At 46.6% G+C, this 1,018-nt stretch overlaps 2 protein-coding genes across 2 annotated transcripts in view; one reads left to right on the top strand and one right to left on the bottom strand.

Annotated features, from left to right (window-relative positions):
• Positions 1 to 286: 286 nt before the first annotated feature.
• T265_13125 (hypothetical protein) overlaps positions 287 to 1,018 on the top strand; it is a gene marked incomplete at both ends in the record, with an annotated part of 7,558 nt that continues 6,826 nt past the window's right edge. Inside the window, one exon of the mRNA XM_009167317.1 lies at positions 287 to 882. Coding sequence (XP_009165581.1) covers positions 287 to 882 — 596 coding nt within the window. The remainder of the gene's footprint in view (positions 883 to 1,018) is intronic.
• Positions 596 to 1,018, bottom strand: part of T265_13124 (hypothetical protein) — a gene marked incomplete at both ends in the record, with an annotated part of 7,004 nt that continues 6,581 nt past the window's right edge. Inside the window, 2 exon segments of the mRNA XM_009167316.1 lie at positions 596 to 782; positions 788 to 857. Of these exon segments, the coding sequence (XP_009165580.1) occupies positions 596 to 782; positions 788 to 857 (257 nt within the window).

Raw genomic sequence — 1,018 nt, 5'->3', positions numbered from 1 at the left:
AATTGTGGGTAACTCTGTGTCATAACGAGTTAATTAATTAATTAATTAGATATTAATTAATCACTTACAAACCGTACTTGGGGATTCCACATGGACGCTGCTCGAAGTCGACGAAGTAGATGAGGGAAATGCATGTGATAAATGAATAAGGGAACAAGACATTGCTTTGAAATTTAAGCATACCGGTGGAATTTTGGAGCTGCAGTGACCGTTTTTGCTAAAATCGCTGGCAAAAGACTGCCCATTCGAAAGTGAAGAAATATGTTTTTTTCCAAGTTCACCAGCCAAATGGCAAGGACTGGCTTTGCCTGCACTGACAAGCGTTTGTTTTCTTCTCAGTGACCTGGTACCTTTTGAAAACTTGGAACACAAAGGAGCAGATGGAGTAAAGTTTTCCGAAAATAGTGATAGTCTGCACAACAGCTTTCACGGTTGCGGTTTACGAGAGTTGGTCTTTTCGCCTCTCTCGAATCGATGGCTCGTAATCCCAGAACGAGTGTTTCCACGGATATTTATCCGCGGTATCCGGCTCCGATGCAACCTGCTTAGGACGAGAGTTAGAAGCGCTCGGCATGGTCATGGTGGCCAGACGATCTTATGTTGTGGAAACTGTGGCCAACCGGATAGGTTGGTGCATATGTTGCAATCCTGCTGGATCACGCATGATACCAGATGTGCTCGTCATAATCGGGTTGCAAGGGAACTTGCGAAACGTCCTCGTCGACTGGGGTACACCGTCCTCGAGGAGTTGAGAGCCCCTACTTCTACGTCGTTCATCAAACCTGACCTAATCGCTGTTCGAGATCGCCGTGCAACTGTAACAGACGTCAGCATAGTCTCGGAGGCGCGTGGAGTGGCTGTGTGGAATGAGGAGAAGCAGAAGTAGGTACTGATGAATATTCCCTCGCCATATTCTCAGCCTGACGTGCAATCGGTTGTGATGTTGACTTTCTGGTCCACCAACCGATGATCATTTCTTATAGAGGTATCTGCTTTCCTCAGTCCACCAAGGCTGTTC

This window comes from Opisthorchis viverrini, assembly GCF_000715545.1.
Source record: "Opisthorchis viverrini unplaced genomic scaffold opera_v5_38, whole genome shotgun sequence".
Lineage (NCBI taxonomy): Eukaryota > Metazoa > Platyhelminthes > Trematoda > Opisthorchiida > Opisthorchiidae > Opisthorchis > Opisthorchis viverrini.
Note: the sequence above shows the minus strand (reverse complement) of the source record. Positions and strands in the feature narration are given on the sequence as shown.